Consider the following 15,123-nt stretch of genomic DNA (forward strand, 5'->3'; position numbering starts at 1 on the left):
GTGAGACGAGGCTTCGAGAAGTTATCACCAAGTTTGTTTTATGGGCTGGCTCGTTGTAAAGAAGGTCATCAATTCTTTTAACTCCAAGCACACATTTACACACCTTGAAGTGTGTGAGAGCTGGTTGTATTTGTGTTACCTGAGAAGAGGCACCGCATGTGTGATTTAGAGCAACGGAGCATTAAGGTTACACTGCAGACACTGTAGTTTCATATTCTACTTAAAGGACGTTTCCCAAACTATATACTGAGTAAATATAAATTATAGATGTATATAGAATGCCAATCTTTGCTGAGCAGCAGATGTTGAACTGAAATTAATCTGGAAATAGACTGATGATAAGAGGGCAGCATAAACAGCTTTTTTTCAGTTGCCCTAAGGGGGTGAATTGGAAAGATTAAAAGCCTTTTTTTTTGTTGTTGTTGTTGTATCGTCTTACATAGTTTAAAAAAAAAAAAAAAAAAAAAAAAAAAAAAAAAAAAAAAAGAAACTCACTCACTCCATCCATTCACTCCCATTGGGATCAAATGGAAAAGATAGTTTTGGAGCAGAAGCTGAGGCGTGGGTTGGAGGAGCAGAGCGCCAAACCTCAGTCACTGCCGACAAGCACGGCTTAGTCTCAGAGGGGGAAGGAGTGGGAGGCGATGAGGGGGGGAGGGGGAGAGAGAGAGAGAGAGAGAGAGAGAGAGAGAGAGAGAGAGAGAGAGAGAGAGGGGGGGGGACAAGTTGGGGGAGGAGGGGGAAGCAGGAAATGAGGCACTGGGGAATATTGCCAAATCCAGCAGCGGTCAGAGAAGACATGACGAGACTGAGGCTCAAACAAGTTTCTCCTCTTTGAAAGGGTTCTGTAAAGACTTTGAAGACTTTCCACATCTGTACTTCTGTTTGCTATTGTTAATGCGACTTTGTTGCTGAGAGGTCCATCTACTTTTTTTCATTATTAAATTATAAGGTAATCACAATTAATTACAGAGCAAATAAACGGCCTGTTAAGACAAAGGTAGGGTGTCCTTTGTCTAAACAAAAAACACACTCATTAAATGTGGTTTGTGATATGGCACCCCTGCTCTTTTGGCCTTAATGTTTTATTTAATAAAAGTGCATTCATTGTTTATTGTGTTAGTAGAGGTGGCCTTTATTTCAGGGTGGGTTTCCCGCCTCCACAAATTAACACAGTCGAAAATCTAGACTTTATGAAAAAGGACTTTGTGTATCGTTGCAAATAGCTGCTTCAGAAAGTGGGCCATAATTAGGTTACATGCAGATTACCAGTATTTGTCACCTAAGCGTGTTGTCGTGGTTAGATTTACACGACTCCCTTTACATATCATTTTTTTTCTTTTAAACAATGCAGTTTGGGCACACAAGTCTTCTTTCATTTGTTAGCTCATGTTGCTTTGAAAACTCACACATCTGCTGATCGCCAGCTCTTATATAGCTGACAACCTGACATTCAGAGTGATATTAGCCACTTTTGTAGCTATTAAGTGTTTATTTTTACTTTATTTTGTCTACCTTGTGCATGTGACTCTGTCTGTATTGATGAACATCTCTTTGGGCTTGTCAAAACGTATAGTGCACCTTCTTTGGTGTTACTCACTGGAAACTCTGGAGCATCACAAGCAGAACGCGGACTTATTCTATGTTTTTTCCTCTAAACTGATGAGTGTATTTAGTCTCCGCAGACCGCCTCTCATTTCTTCTCCTCAGATCAGTGAGCTCCACACTGTAACAATGATCATTTCAGTGAGGATGACCAAAGACAGATTTTTATCACAGACTAGTACACTTGCAATTCTAAGAAAACACACTGGCAATAGATATTTTGGGAAATGCGACTGTTTCTTCACCCGACGGTCACACTGAAACTATCTGTTGCAGCGCAGCCTCCACCTGCTACAACACCACACAGCAGCAGTCTGGCCGTGAGAGTGGGCCGGTATCATCTCAATCTCATAAATCTCATAAAGTTGGAATATGACACAATGTTTGAGGACACAAAAAAGCCAAGAGGAGCAGGAGAGCACCAAAAAACTGACACACTGAACTAGTAAAACACACACTCAGTCGAGCAGTAGCAGCAACCACAGCGCACCAGGAAAAACATATCCAGATGTTCTCCTCATAAGATCACCAACCCCTCCTACACACACACACACACACACACACACACACACACACACACACACACACACACACACACACACACACACACACACACACACACACTTGTGGGCCACACATGGGCTACATATTACAGAGGCTTGCTCTCCAACTTCTCTTTTCCTCCCTTTCTTTTTCATGGGGAACACACTCACGTATTGGTACTGCTATATTTGTGAGGACTCTCTTTGACATGAAGCATTCCCACTATCATTAACGTTAACCATCACAGCTGTACCCCGAAACCCCAAAAAACACCAGGGCAGTTGAAAAGTTTGACCGCTTTGAGTTCTGTGACTCCTGTGACATGTTGACCTGTGTTACAATTTCTTCCAGGAAGTCCAGTTTGAGTAACAGATCTATTAGTCAGAAAGCTTATTAGATGCCAAAACACTGCACAGAGGCCTCCCCTTAACTGAAACAGGAATGCAACTAAAATAGATATATTTCCAAGTACGGTTAATATTTCAGTATCCCTTGATTAATAGTTTGGTTTGTAAATAGTGAAAATGACCAACACGTCCTGTCGGTGTTCAATATGATGACTTCAAATGTCTTCTTTTGTCAGAACAAAAGTACATAACTCAAAGATATTCAGTTCACAGTGATATAGAGAACATAAGTAAATCTTTACAGTAGAAAAGCTGGAAAAAAGAAACAGTTGGTGTTTCTACTTGAAAAGTTACTATAGATTATAGTGACAGATATATTTTTGGTTAATTGAATAATTAATTAATGGTGTCAGCTCTAACCTGAACCTAATCCTAACTTTTATCCCTTTAACATTCAAACAATCCTGTGAATGTCTGGCTTAAGGTCCTCACTTTGCAGAAATGTCCTCACTTCCCGAGGTTTAAAACTGGACTTGGTCCCCACAAAACACACACACACACACACACACACACACACACACACACACACACACACACACACACACACACACACACACACACACACACACACACACACACACACACACACACACACACACACACACACACACACACACACACACACACACACACACACACAGTCAAGACTTGCAGTGATTGAACCAACTCTTTCAGCCCCTCCTCTGCTCCACTAGAGCTCTTGGCAGGCTGTCTGGTTGAGGCCCATAGTAGAGGGAGCCGTTTTCTCTGGCCTGAGTGTGTGTGTGGGGTGTGAGTTTGTGTGTGTGTGTGTGTGTGTGTGTGTGTGTGTGTGTGTGTGTGTGTCGTCGGGCCCCAGACAGGAAGGAAGAGAGTGGGCCCGGCAGCACAGCTCCAGAATTCCGGTTTTGTTTTTCTTCTTTTTCCATCAGTGCAGAGCCCGAGTCGGGTCTTAAAGAAACAGTCATTAATATTTTCCCCCTCTTAATGACGCCACACTGTTCTCTGAGACCTCCACAATAGGACCCAGTATGATTCATTACACTACTATGTAAACATAGTACCAGCTTGTTCAATAAAAAAGTCAAATGAATGAATAGGTCTTTTATGGCTCAGATGAATCTGTTCCTAGAGAAAGCACAGCGTGCGTCTTAGCGTGGCCTCAGGCTCATTTTCATTGAGAGTCTAAAAATAAAAGTACTGATCCAGCATCAGTGGTCAGGTTACGTAAATCACTCAGGGGCTGAAACATAAGGATTTTGGACACCAGCAAGGCAGGTGTATTTAGCTGCCACCTCCATGTTTTTGTAATAAATCATCACTCAAAATCTGGCAAAGAAAGGGTTGAATATGAGAACGGGATGACAGCTCACGGCTCATGAACATAACATCTCCGCTGAGGACAATAAAGACAGAAAAGTCATGATGTCTTTGGTAACCGCTCGAGCTCTGTGGACCAATCAGAGCAGGAAACAGTCACTTTAAAAGTATCCCGGTGACATCATCGGTTTGGCAACGATTATGAAAACAAACGATCTTCCACTCGTTACATAAACAGAGCTCAGTGTTGTGAAAGAGAAACCTGATTCCTTTTATCGACTAAATTCAGAGAGATAAGAGTGAAAAACATTTATTAAGAAGGTACACAATAAGTTACTTACAATGTATAAAAGATTCAGACAAAGGATATAAAAAGGGATGGCACAGGAAGTTTGTCTTTCAAACTAAAACTAAACCAAAAGTAATTACAATCATCCATCCTGGACTCAGAGTAGAAAATCCAAATCGTACAATCATTTCAACTTAGAGTATAAACTGCTTTTATTTTACATTTTGTTTCATTGTCATCAATCCAGTCAGGAGACCAAATCCAACAATGTGTTAGTATATCTCTGAATACTTTCCGACTTCCGTAGCCTGTCTGTGGCTCTCAGCCGTAAGTCAATTAATTCCCATTGTAAACAAATATACATATAAAATATATACCTATAATTTCACTTGGAAAGTGGCAAAATAAGTTCCATAAGCAACTAGGCATGTAGATTTGAAGAGAAATTACTTAAAAAGAAGAAAATAATTTGTTAAAGAATATTTTCGTGCCCGGGTTCGACTCATTTGCTGCACTAGTGCGTGTTTACTGAGGATGCACCGGTTCAACTTCTCTCAGTGCTTCTGCTCAACATGTCAGTAAACAAACATGAAGTCTCTGTGGTTGACTAACTTAGTGAATGAGGTCAAACTCAGGTTCCTGTTTCTCCTCTTCCTGCAGTTTAAGAATGATTCATTTATTTTGTGCATCTAAAACAACAAACTGTGTGAAACCTATGGACATGTTGGTTGTGAATAACATTTACGGTCTTTGTGCTTTTTGATGAAGAAGAGCGTTTCACTCTGATGCCTATTCTGCGAGAGCCTGCACATGCACAAATAGAGTTAATAGAACGCCCACACGGGTAGTGCAAAGGAAAGTACGAAAGTCTCTTGCATGTGTCTACACTTTTGTAAAGGCACCCATCGTGTGCACACACACACACACACACACACACACACACACACACACACACACACACACACACACACACACACACACACACACACACACACAGTGACTCGTAGCAGCAGGTCCTTCGTCAGCAGAAAAGGGACTGCGCTCTCAGCACTATTGAACAAGAACAACTTCTCTAATATTCAACTCCTTCACTTCTGATATCTCTTTGTAAAACAGGCAGGCACCGTACATCAGCAGTAAGGCTCAGTGTGCATTTAAAGTCCGGTCACAAAAATGGTTCCAGACCGTGTGCAAGTTTGCACATTTTAAGTGTGATCCAACAAGCACTGGATACGCGTTTCTGTTTAATGGTGTTGGTGTGACCCCGTCTGCCTCACACCGCGGCTCAACCTCTCTCTGGGGCCGCCATCTTTAGGCCTCCTCCCGTCTCTGCAGATGCAGACCGATCTCCATCTGGTTCTCCAAACACTCCTTGAGTTTGTCCTCTGTCAGCGTCAGTCGCTGCTCCAAGATCGAAACCGTCTGTATGGAGGCAACAAGAGGATAGGGACAAGACAAAGAAAATAAGAAAAAGGAGGGGGGAAGGAGATGGATAAGAGAGAAAGAGCATGTTAGAGAGGGCTGTATAGCATCAGCTTGACAGTAATGACTTTATAATGGCTGGGTTTGTGTGTGTGTGTGTGTGTGTGTGAAAGAGGCAGTTGTGTGTGTGCGTTTCAGACAGATGTTGTGCATGCAAAACAATCCAGCTGATTATCGCAGAGAGATCTGCTGCCTGAGCCGAAAAACACCAGAGTTTCTGTGTCTGGCACGCACTCTCTCTTGTTCTCCCTCTCACACAGTTGCATAAACACTCTTACGCACACGGAGAATACAAGAAGGTCGCTATCCGAAACAGGACGGGCATGTGTGGGTAGTGAGATCACAGTGCGACATACTTTTCCCTCTCAGCATCCTCCAACAGTGACAGCATTTGTTGTGCATTTGTGTCATCTAAGCCTGTTTACCAGAGGAGCCCCCCCCCCCCCCCAAGGTGTAACTTCACCATCTGAATGAACGGATTAGTGAAGGGAGAGCTGGCCTTTATATGTTTTATTGGATCTGAGCTTCAACATCAAGGCAGTAACTAAATCAGCCTTTTATCATCTAAATCAAATTCAAAGAAGTGGAGGACTCAAGACAAGAAACTGATTTTCTTCAGACTAGATAAGAATTGAGTACTACAGTACTACAATTAAATAAAGTACTACAATTCTTAACTCGTTATCGTGGCTGCCAGTTAGATAACTTATTAGTTTAATGAAAAGATATTTTTAATATGTTTGAAGAATAAAAAAAACCCCAGTAAGTTCCCTTCACTGTTAAAAAGTAGAAGCTGAGAAGTCTTTGTGAGTTCACTCAACTGCAGGGTGAACTAGTCGTGTTAGGAGGTTATGCTGTTTCTTAACTCACTTAACAAACTTTAAATTAATGCTTCTGCCCACTGATGTGTTCTTTTTTAAGATAACCTGAAAGTTTTAAAGAAGACAAACTGAGGAAATCATGCAAATCACTGTTTAGCTAATCTTGTTAGAAACTGTTAAAGGTCGTGTTTGTGGGATTCAGAAAATGTATACAGCAGCAAACACTTATTTGCCAAGTAAAGATAAAGTGTCAGAGAATGAGTCCCAGTGAGCGTGCTCTACTGGTTAGCTGGCGGCTGCACTGCGCTCGTACGACGGTGAGAACACCCTCCGGACCCACGTTGCACTTTTAGATCTAAATTCTAAACTCATTTTTCTGTGCTTATGACTGCTTTATTTCCTCTACTGCACTTTTATGTGATCAAACTCTATTAGTCTATTATCAGTCGGTATCTATGTTTCGTCTGTGTACATTTTTTATTTTATTTTATTTCATTCTGCTGTAATTTATATTATCTTTAAATGATGTGAATCACTTTAAATGCCCTCTGCGTTTGAAAGGTGCTATACAGACAAACGTGGCTTGAAATAATAACTATGTAGCCAACATGTTACACAATTAAGGACATGGGTCTAAAGTGTTGATAGATACCTTCTTGGCTTTTTGCTATCTTATTATAATTTACTCAATAAATAAATCTGCAAGGTGACTGTGAAGTAAAACATGAATGAGAGCTGTGCTAATCCAAAAGAATAAAAAGAAAAAAGGGAATTAACAAGAAAAAGCTGTGAGTAATCTGAATGAATCTTCTTCTGGAAACTCTACAGTTGTGAAAGTTCCCTCTGAATGTCTGACATAACTGTTTACTGACCTAACGTTGCCTGGCGACGAACACAATCCCGGCTATTAAGCAGTTTTGGATAGTAGTGCTTGGCAACATAAATTTGGTCCAGGACAGGAACAATCAAACAGTAAACACGTCTTCCCCTTAACGGCCGAGGCTCTCTAGATTTGGACCGGTGAGCGAAACATATGTCAACATGTCCCGACCTGAAAACTTTATGTCCCTCTTTGTGCCAGGGAGTGTCATTTCAAAATTGCTAGAAAGCAGCGCTGAGATGAGTCATTTATTAAAGTAAAAACAGGCTGTGTGTGAGACATTGGATGGATGGACAGACATAAAAATAAAACAAAAACTGTTTAGTCAACAAAGTTTAGGGTTTGTTTCATTGAGAAACAACCTGATGCTGGGTTAGTTCTTTAAAAGTCGTGTGCAGGGTCTCATTAATATGAATATGATCACGATGGTACAGTGTCTCCTGATCTCTCAGTTCCTTTCTGTTCCAGGAATGTCTTCATGCAATCAGGGCTATTCTTTCAGAAACGTCTCGTTGAGTAATGAGGTTCTTAGTTGAAAGATGGTCACTGGATTTCTAAGAACTACTTGTTTAGTTGATTATTCTTAAAGCATTATCCTCCCTCCGCAGATTAACCCTATCCTGCAGAGTCTCTTAAGATCCGATGAAAATCGAAGCCTATACATACGTCTTATCTCATAAGCCTTTTTTCTTGTTGTTGATTGTTTGTTTATTTATGTTATAATATCTTTCTGCCTTGTTTACATTGTTATTTCTTTTATTGTTTCTGTATTTACCATGTAAAGTGCTTTTGAATACTCTTTAAAGCGCTATACAAATAAAATGTATTATTATTATTATTACTATTATAAGAAAAGTATTGTTTTGTCCATGCATACGGCCCAACAGCTAACTCATTGACGACAGGGAGCCTTCAATTCCTTTGATTGCGATTAGAAAAGACTGAGAGCAAGAAATAATCTAATAACTACAAGTATGGACAAAAGTAAAAAGGAAGGAAATCCAGAGAGGGGTTTAGGAAAGAGGGCCGAACATACGCTCAGTACTTAAAAACCCACTACACTGTCATTTAGTGTTACTAAATGACAGTGTAGTTACTGTTTTAGTGTGTTTATTTATTTCAACCATATTAACATCATAACCCCCCGTAAGAAGAAGAATCATATGTCATTAAATTATAAAAATTCACAGTGCAGGTGTAATTTGATTGGTGGACCAAAGTTGTCAACAGTTTTTCTCTTTTCACTTTTAGTGTGATGATTGATAGATGTGTCACGTAGGCTCCCCTTATTTATTAAGACGTTAAATAGAAAACCTCTTTTCAACTAGCTGTAACTCAATACGATCACTTCATGAGCAACTCCTTCTTCTGTCTTTATGTTCGGATTGACTGTCTATATTCTCAGACTGATCTTCAGCACTCGCTATTTGTGATTTTATCAAAGTTAAACCACGATTTCTTTGTGAGCACAGAAAAAAAGCTACAGCTCCAATGTGCCTTTACATGTGTGGGTGCTTACGTCATTGTAACTGTAGCTTGTTTTGTCCATATCCATTAAATTCATATCCATTTTTATTTTTTTTCCGCTGTCATCTCTGCTGCCAAATCCTTTTTTCTCCGTTTTCTCTGTCTCTGCTGTTATAACAGACATGCCCGAGCAAATCGCTACTTGTCACATCTTCAGTCGAGCTGTTATATTTACCTGAAACAGGTCTAAGGTCTTATGGGAAATGGTGTTCGCTTAAGGGAGATGAAATACAGAACTATTAAATAAACTTCCTATTTCTGTAACAGAACCAAGAATTTCTTGTTTACTGCAAACCATTTAAAGACTAAAGAACTTGTTTTTTCTCCTCAATATTCGCCCCAATTGTCAGTGCACATGTAAACGCATCATTTTCAAACCCAAGACACCATGTGCAGCATGCTCCAGCAATACAGCTGCGTTTGGTAATTGGCTATCGAAGTCCTGCGTTGACCTCTCAGCGCCACCCAAGCACAACACGCACAATCAGGCATGAACGATCAAACGCGTAATGATGAAGGAATCGACAAGGATTGTTAAAATCCCTGAGACAGTCTCATACTCACACACACACACCTAATGAGTTCAACAGTGTTCGGGAAAGTGGTGTTTTCTTTTGGGTCATCAAACTAGATAACATCTCCTGCTATTTCATGCATCATGGGAGAGAAAGGGCTTGTATTTCCTCTCTCTCTCTCTATCTCTCTCCTTCTTTCTGCCTGTCTCCATTTTCTAGATCAATACCACCCTGTTTATCTTACCAACCTGATATGGCTACCCAGACCTCAGCCCGGCCAGCTCTGTGTGTGTGTGTACGTGTGCGTGTGTACGTGTGCGCGTGTGCGTGATTCTGCACGTGTCCCCAGGCAGCGGCAACATTATACGGGCATATAGTTTTCATCTGGAGTAGAAACCAAATCTTTATGCTCCTAAAAATAGAGCGAGCTGTTTTTCTTTTTCTCTCCAGAACACATTATGCTCTCCATCGCCCTGAGCATTGCTGGCCTCTGTTACAAAGTCTCATAGCTTTGGTATGACCCACACTACAATAGTCTGAGAGTCAAAGAAAGGCAAACTGGTGCCGGTGAAAGGTAGAAAAAGACTGTTCTTTTCTATAAATGTGGGTAACTGATTGTCAAATATGCCACCACTAAAGTGAGTTACAAGAATGAAATATAACAGTCTGATCCCATGAAATCATTTAAAACAACTAATGAAACAAGACTAGGTTGTAACCTGGTATATGGCTGGACATGACTGGCATTACAAAGACAAATACAACTGATTGACAAAGAGCCGTGACACTGTTTACACAAAAAAAAGGTGGTTAACTCTTCAAGTAAAGGCATGGACGTAAACCTACACTCTACATTTACTACAACTTGACAACTTTACTGCTATTTTCTCCTCAGCTTCGATAGCCAACGGCTGTCTGTTCTGAGCACGTCCACCATCACGCTCTCTCTCTGTTCGCTCGACCACACACTTAATAAACAACCTAAAAATATAGGTTTGAAACACAATGCAATGCAACAAACACGTATATATATATATCGGGGTAGTGGATCAGATGATTGATTGTGGAGGCAAAGACGCCAAGTAGCAGAAACGCTGTCCCGCCTATTCATTTTAAAAGGAGCCAATTGGGAGACACCAAACCTTGACTGACCAATGGTGTAACTTCATCACTCACTCGGCAACGCAGTGACTCTCGCTTTGCTGCGTACCAGACAAAATAAATAAATAATGGAATTACTGCCAAGCAGTCGTTTGCCTCATCATTTCATCCTTTTACACTTTTGTGTCAAATTGTCACAATAAGCAAATTAATTCTTCCACAGCACCAATATAAACATACAAATCAGGGATTAGCCTCCGTTTCCTCAGAATCTCAAACACTGTGGTGCAAACCTAATTCTTCAGAGAGCATTTTGGTTGGCAAGTGATTTAGTGGTTTCTAAACCTACACTTCACAGAAACAGGTTTCATTCTTTTTGAGGAACATGAACCTGTTTCTTTCTCTTTCTCTTTATGTTCCTCGCAGCTCTGCTTACAGCTGCTTTAACAGGAATACGGAATCAGTGTTAATACATGTTTATCTATTCTAACGCACACAATGTTAAGCAGAAAATGAATTGTGGTATGCTATGGTAGTTTGGGGGAATTACAGAGAATGAAAATGTTTTTTCCAAGGAACAAGTGTTAAAATACTTTCTGTTACAGTTTTTTTTTTTTTTTTCTCGTTGAGCCAAGTCACAGAGAAAATTCACAGAATCTTCTCACCTTTTGTCTCATGGTCTATTGAGAAAAAAAGAAGGCGTCACTTGAATTGGTCAATAAAATTGAGAAAGAGAAAAATGATTAATTCCAGATTCTTCATAATTAAGAGGATTGTGAAAGAAGGGGTTAAGTGTGTGAGAGCAATGAACGATCAAACAGAGGGAGGGGAAAAAGAAAAGGGGTATTGGGGGGCAGACAGTGAAAAGCAGCTAACACAGCAAACTGTGGCTTTGGAAGCTTCAGCGTATCGGTGAATAATTCATCATCTTCCCTCTCAGTCTCCTCAACTATTAGAGTTACAAAGAGCTGTACTTGTAAAATGTAATGCTGGGGAAAAAGACGTTTAAAAAGGAGCAGGAATATAATGCAGAGGTGAATAATTTCTTTGCGCTTTGTCAGCCTTATCTTCAGAAGATGTCCAACTTAAGCAAAAGTTGAACAGAAATTAGAACAAGAGTGACTTTATACTATTATAAACTTTTGTTGTGCATTGTAAAGCAGTAGGAGTGCATTTTGGAGGTAAACTGCAACATAACTGGATTAAACAAGTCTTAAATACTTAAAGTGGGCTGCATTTAACATGCCTTGTATGCAATGTTTTTATCTTAAGGAACTGAAAGCCTAATGGGTCACTCTGCATAGTCAACTGAATCAAGCACATTCCCAAATATTTGAATCTGTATTAAATAAATCTGACTTTTCACTTGAAAGGAGCTTTGTTTGTGCCTCACGAACCTGTTTCCTGGTTATTTTACATTACCTAACAATTTAAAGTTCCAGTTTTTTACAACATCATTTAGATCACATTAAATAGCAGAGTTGTCTGATCTGCACTGTGTTTTGTAGAAGCAGTTTGGTTTTTTTTAACTCTCATCATCAAGCTGTGAATAAAACAGCAGGTGAGGTGCAGGTCAGTGATCTGCCAGTGTTAACATCTGTCTGGGTGAAAAAGCGTGTAGAAGCCTGTACCAGCTGTGCTACTTCCTGCATTGTTACTGCATTTTATGCAGACTTTTAAATAATTCTGTTTCATGCTCCACTCCTGGGTAGGAAATCAAAGTTGCAAAAAAATTATGTTTACACTTATGTGTTACTCACCAAAACTCACCATGTGTATCCTTGAGGTCTAACAAATGTATAAAAGGGATTTTCTTCCTCATAAAACATTGGAACAAGACTTGTAAAACATTTTGACACGTGTTGTTTAAATCCATGGATACAAGCTTGCACTCTTCTTCTTCTCTGCCTTTGTTGGGGTATTGGTGCTTTTCATGGTGCATTACTAAACACGAGTAGATCGGTGGATGAATGTGAAGCCATATAGGACTGTGAATTGCATCACCCTGAGCACACGCATGAAAGAAACTGCTCCATAGAGCTACTAAAGGACTAGATGTCTCCCCTCCACAGGGTCATTTCATCTCAACTGTTTTATTAGTAATGCTTTTCTCTGATTTTGTTTCTTTTTTTTTTTTTAATGTCTATTTAGTCGTATTAGTTTTTAAATCAGATGTTAACACAAGTCCCTTTGGTGCAACAACACAGTAAAAAGGGATATTAACACACAAGTTACACATATGGTGGACAAATGTACTGTATGCCATATTGGATTGACACTACTCAAAGTCACTGCAAAGCCACATGAAAAGAACAAAGTTTATCGAATGTCACCTTAAGATGGTCAGATAGGTGGTCAGAAATGTGTATAATATAAAGGAAACTGCAGAAACCACCGTACATGATTTACCAGTCATCTCAATCTCTCTTCCTAATCTAGAGAAGAAGAATGAAACCAAATATTAAAAGAGCAGAAGGATAAAACCAGATCCAGACGATCCATCTGGTATCAGGTTTTGGGTACAGTGGGCTTGAAAGGAAGAGGCTGGCACCACCCCCCCTGGGAGGGGTTAGCTAGCTGCCTGGCTGCCCTGGGCCAATATTAAATGCTCCCACATGCTGGACTGCAGCTTGAAAGAAGGAGAGAGAAAGAAGAAAATACAGCCAGAAACACACATGTACGAGAAGTGTTTCTGCGTCTCAGAGTGGCCATTGAGCACTCACACTTAATATCAGTGAGTGAGGCAGAGTGCTGCCAGCGCTCAAATATTAAAGGATGCATTTTCCCTCAGGGCACGTTCACAACCTCCAGCTGAAACCCTGCACACATGACGAAAAACACACAAACACCTCCCTGCTCTATCTTCTCATTCACCTCCCATCTGCCCGTCCTCCTCTTGCTCTACATCTTCCTCTTCACATTACTCAAACACTTCCCTCAAACACTTCCCTAAGTTCAACTGTCACCGTAAATATATTCTTCGCAGGAAAAAAACCAAAACTCTTTTTCAGCTTTTTATGGATGTTTTTGGGGCCAAAAACGTCTTTGTTCATTGTTGCACTTCAACCTTTCTCCCGTGGTAATGTTACTAACAACCAGGAAAAAAAAAAAAGGTATGTCTATGTATTTGAGGGAAGAAATAGCACATTTTGTCACATATTCATTGAACAAAGTTGTTGGTATTTGATTTTTTTAAAAAGGGTCTTCAGGCCACATCAGTTCTCTCGTCTGGTGATCAACAAGCTCAAGCAAAATGCTTTGAACAAAGGATGCAGCAATTACAGAATATGATAAATAATGTAGATGAACGATTTGAATCTAACCCTCATCATTCGGTACACACATCTGGATCGGCATAATAAATAAAAGTTGAAGGAGATCATTTTAGGAATGCCCTGAGCTCAAAAAAAAATGGGTGATTCTTTTCAGTATCTGACTTCCAACGCTGCAAGTTTCACAATTCACAGGAATAATACCTTCCAATCATCCGCAGAAAGTGGTCTTTTACAGTATCTGAACAATGGGCTGGAAAACAGCAATGTAGATACATAAAAGAAATCAGATGATAGGAACTTCTTGCAATGAGGTGTGGCATGTTACAGAGTGCAACTTGCTGCAGCTTCAGGTCGGTTAAATACAAACCTTAACAGCAAAATAAAAAGTATTTCTGTCAATTGCATCTGATGTTTACAAGAAAGATTGATACGAGTTGCAAATTCAACAGCTGCGGTGATTTCACTTTATACGGGACAGGACAGCTAAAAGGATTTCCCTTCAGGTTTTTCCTCAACAGCTGAGCGTCAAAGGTTTTGTTGTGTTCTACAACAGTTCCTCCACAGGATAGGAGTCTCAGTATCCATCAGTGATCACATCTATGACGCTAAACAAACGCACACACAACTTAATAAAAATGACAAAAAAGTGACACGAAGCAGACCTTTGGATCTTAACAGGTTGCTGTTTGTTTCTGTTTTAGTTCGAGGATCCATTTCTAGTTCTGAAGGCTCTGGTTTAGTCTGGCTTTGTCGGGACAGTTTTTCGGACCTCACTGTGTAGGATTAGACCAAGTCAAATATCTCTGCTAGCAAATGTCTCATACTTAACTTACTTAGTCGACATTAATTATTTGGGAAACAAACAAGGGTTTCTATGTAAAGACAAATTATTGTATAATAATGATTATTACAATAATGAATTGACAACGACCAAAGCAACCTATAGGCCTCGTTAAACACACTGTTATTCTTGTCTTCCAAAGTTAGTTCAGGTAATGAATGAATGAATGTGTAAATGTTTGTCTCAATGCAATTTAGTGTTACAGTAAGCAGTTAACTGACACTCTAGTGTATATGTGTATGTGTGTATGTTTGAGGGCCCGTCTTTGTTTTTCCCTCCAGTTTTCCCCCAGATCCCAGAGGTGAATGTAAATGTAATTGTGGTGCGTTCAGCATCAACATCACATTTCAAAAACATTACAGCGCAATAGATTTTTTTCCCAGGTAACATGCTGTGGACAGTATCAGCGTCTTCCGCCTTCTGTAGAGGATGGTCGACTATGAAATACTGAAATGTAAATATGAAAGTGATGAATAAACTCTACCACAGACACCTACACCTGTGTAGAGTCACCGTGCCAGTCTAATGCAGTACCTAA

The 15,123-nt window shown here is 40.0% G+C and overlaps 1 protein-coding gene across 1 annotated transcript in view; it reads right to left on the reverse strand.

Moving 5' to 3' along the window:
- Positions 1-5,091: 5,091 nt before the first annotated feature.
- poc1a (POC1 centriolar protein A) overlaps positions 5,092-15,123 on the reverse strand; it is a 39,289-nt gene continuing 29,257 nt past the window's right edge. The window contains exon 11 of the mRNA XM_054616943.1: positions 5,092-5,565. Coding sequence (XP_054472918.1) covers positions 5,455-5,565 — 111 coding nt within the window. The 3' untranslated portion in view covers positions 5,092-5,454. The remainder of the gene's footprint in view (positions 5,566-15,123) is intronic.

This window comes from Anoplopoma fimbria, chromosome 17, assembly GCF_027596085.1.
Source record: "Anoplopoma fimbria isolate UVic2021 breed Golden Eagle Sablefish chromosome 17, Afim_UVic_2022, whole genome shotgun sequence".
Classification (NCBI taxonomy): domain Eukaryota; kingdom Metazoa; phylum Chordata; class Actinopteri; order Perciformes; family Anoplopomatidae; genus Anoplopoma; species Anoplopoma fimbria.